This window comes from Cyprinodon variegatus, unplaced genomic scaffold (genome assembly GCF_000732505.1).
Source record: "Cyprinodon variegatus isolate N-32 unplaced genomic scaffold, C_variegatus-1.0 Scaffold775, whole genome shotgun sequence".
NCBI classification, from domain to species: domain Eukaryota; kingdom Metazoa; phylum Chordata; class Actinopteri; order Cyprinodontiformes; family Cyprinodontidae; genus Cyprinodon; species Cyprinodon variegatus.
The window spans coordinates 269,677-271,980 of record NW_015151228.1 but is presented as its reverse complement, the minus strand read 5'-3'; the positions used below and the strand labels follow the sequence as shown (position 1 = coordinate 271,980).

Sequence of the window (2,304 nt, the reverse complement as noted above, 5' to 3'; positions counted from 1 at the left end):
TGCCAAAGCAATAATGATCCAAACAAATAAAGATTAATGCTAAAAGAAATCATAAAAAAAAAAAACATTCCAAAATTGTAAATAATCTCTGCCAAACCAAAAAGATGAAACTTTAAATCGTATCAAAAACGACCTGCTTTATTGCATCAGAGCTTACTTTAGTTCCTCCGTCTGAGTCTCCAGTTCAGCTTCCAGCAGACTGATGTGTTCGCTCATGGCCGCCACGCTGCTGCTAACCCTGACGTGTTCGCTCATGGCCGCCACGCTGCTGCTAACCCCGACCCTAGACAGGCTGGGATGGACCTGCAGGAATAAAACATCCACCCTCATCAAAGGAACTACTGCTGATATTAACAGTTTGCTTTTGTAGCATAGAAATTACTCCTAGATCAGTGCTGCAAAATCAACGACACATTTCCAGTGATTTTCTACTGAAGGAGCGAATCCTGCAAAGTCAAAGACTGGATGCCATCAGCTGGATTCCTCAGAAACTCTTAAACCAACCTGGATTAACTAAACTTGACTGCGTTCTTTGATCATTAGGACCAATCAGAAATGTAGGATCTTTGCTTTGACTCTGCATCAAATGAACTGATTTATTTTCGCAGTAAAGCGTTTTGAGGTGAGATGCGCTCACACCTGCAGGATGGAGACTCCTGCTTCGCACTGCAGAGCATCCAGGTCACTGATGAGCTGCTCCTCCTCCGTGATCAGGGAGGCGTTCTGCTGGCGCCTGCAGCCCGCTCTCTTCCTGCCAGGAGCAGAGTCCATCCTCACTGCCTGGAGGGAGGGAAGGAGGCAAACAGAGCGGGGAAAAATGATTTCCTTAACCATTATACAATAAAGCTAATAAAGGGCGGCCTAACCTTCACCTGACCTGCATCACAGTAATGAACACATGCAGTGTTCTTCCAGATAGGAAAGGTTGGATGGTTAATTCCCTCTGAAAGTCTAAAGCGCTTTCTGAACAGAGAGATGCTAACTTGGACTTTTAGTTCTGCTGAATCCATCATGAGGGCGTGGAGAGGACGCATTTCTATCGCTCTCTACGGACGCCAGCGACGCCATTTTAACTGGTCAACACTGAGATTGGCTGCAGGTAAAGACAAGGTGATATATGGAAGGCAAATTTTAAAACGCAATCTGAAAATTGAAATTTGAAAATGCAAAAGCTGTAAAAAAAAAAATAAATAAAATAAAAACTGTAGAAAAAAAATGCAAGCATATAAAATCGGTAAATTATCAAACTTTTAAAATAAAGTTGAAAAAAACAAAACAAAACAAAAAAAAGATAAAACAGCTTAATACTCTGTATAACTATCCTTTTTTTTCATGCTTTGGATCAATTAACGGTGTTTTCATCATGTTGTCTTGACTGTGTACGTGTTCTATGATGTGCTGTTCTGTGCGGGTATATGTTTAGTAACATATTTTTATGTTAATTTTTGTATATCCATTTGGAAAATTGTATTAAAAAAAAATAGATAAAACACAATAAAACAGCAGTTACTCAAAAACTTTTTTGAACATTAACCTTTTCAAAATTGCTTTTTTTTAATTAAAATTTACAAAATGTGTTGTTGTTTTTTTTTTAACTTTTATATACAAAACATTATTTTCTTGCAACAGTATTGGAACAAAATTCACTCCATACACCCAGTGCTGAACACTGACCTCAGAAATTAAACTCAAATTAAACTAAAACTTTAAATTTGACATCAACACTCAATATATATTTAACACTTTATACCCTTTTTGATACCATGAGTGTAAAACATGCCAAATAATTTAAAACATTAAAAACTAATTTATTAACTTTAAAAACTAGAATTTTTCAATCTCAGCATGGAACGTGCTTCCTCATCAGAATCATGCAAATAAAGTTAAATTTATAACCCGAATTTGACCCAATCTGTGAACATTTTAAGCTTCTTTGAGGTATTTTTCTTATGGTCTGCAAATAATCCTAAAATCTTCCAGTGTGACTCTCAGCAACAGATCTGGTGCTGCGCTGCACAGCTAAAGGGCTCCACAGCGCCACCTGCCAGCGAGGCGGTGCACAGGTAGCCCATTTCCCCTCATTGTTTTAGGTCAAATGTTTTGTTTTTTTAAAAATCGATACTAGATACTGAAAGACCGATATTATATCAGACAGCTGAATTGATTCTTTCCCCACACATCTAGTCATGGAGACACCTCTACGGAAGAGGATTAGGGCCAGTGGGAAAAAAAAAAAGGTTAACTGATTTTTAAATTTTATTTCAGTTTAGTATGGGAAAAAAGTCAGAATTCTAAGAAGAAAAA

At 37.5% G+C, this 2,304-nt stretch overlaps 1 protein-coding gene across 1 annotated transcript in view; it reads right to left on the bottom strand.

Annotated features, from left to right (window-relative positions):
• ccdc18 (coiled-coil domain containing 18) overlaps nucleotides 1-2,304 on the bottom strand; it is a 39,200-nt gene that overhangs the window by 34,405 nt on the left and 2,491 nt on the right. The window contains exons 3-5 of the mRNA XM_015396086.1: nucleotides 640-780; nucleotides 277-303; nucleotides 158-237 (exon numbers count right to left, since the gene is read on the bottom strand). Of these exons, the coding sequence (XP_015251572.1) occupies nucleotides 158-237; nucleotides 277-303; nucleotides 640-771 (239 nt within the window). The 5' untranslated portion in view covers nucleotides 772-780. The remainder of the gene's footprint in view (nucleotides 1-157; nucleotides 238-276; nucleotides 304-639; nucleotides 781-2,304) is intronic.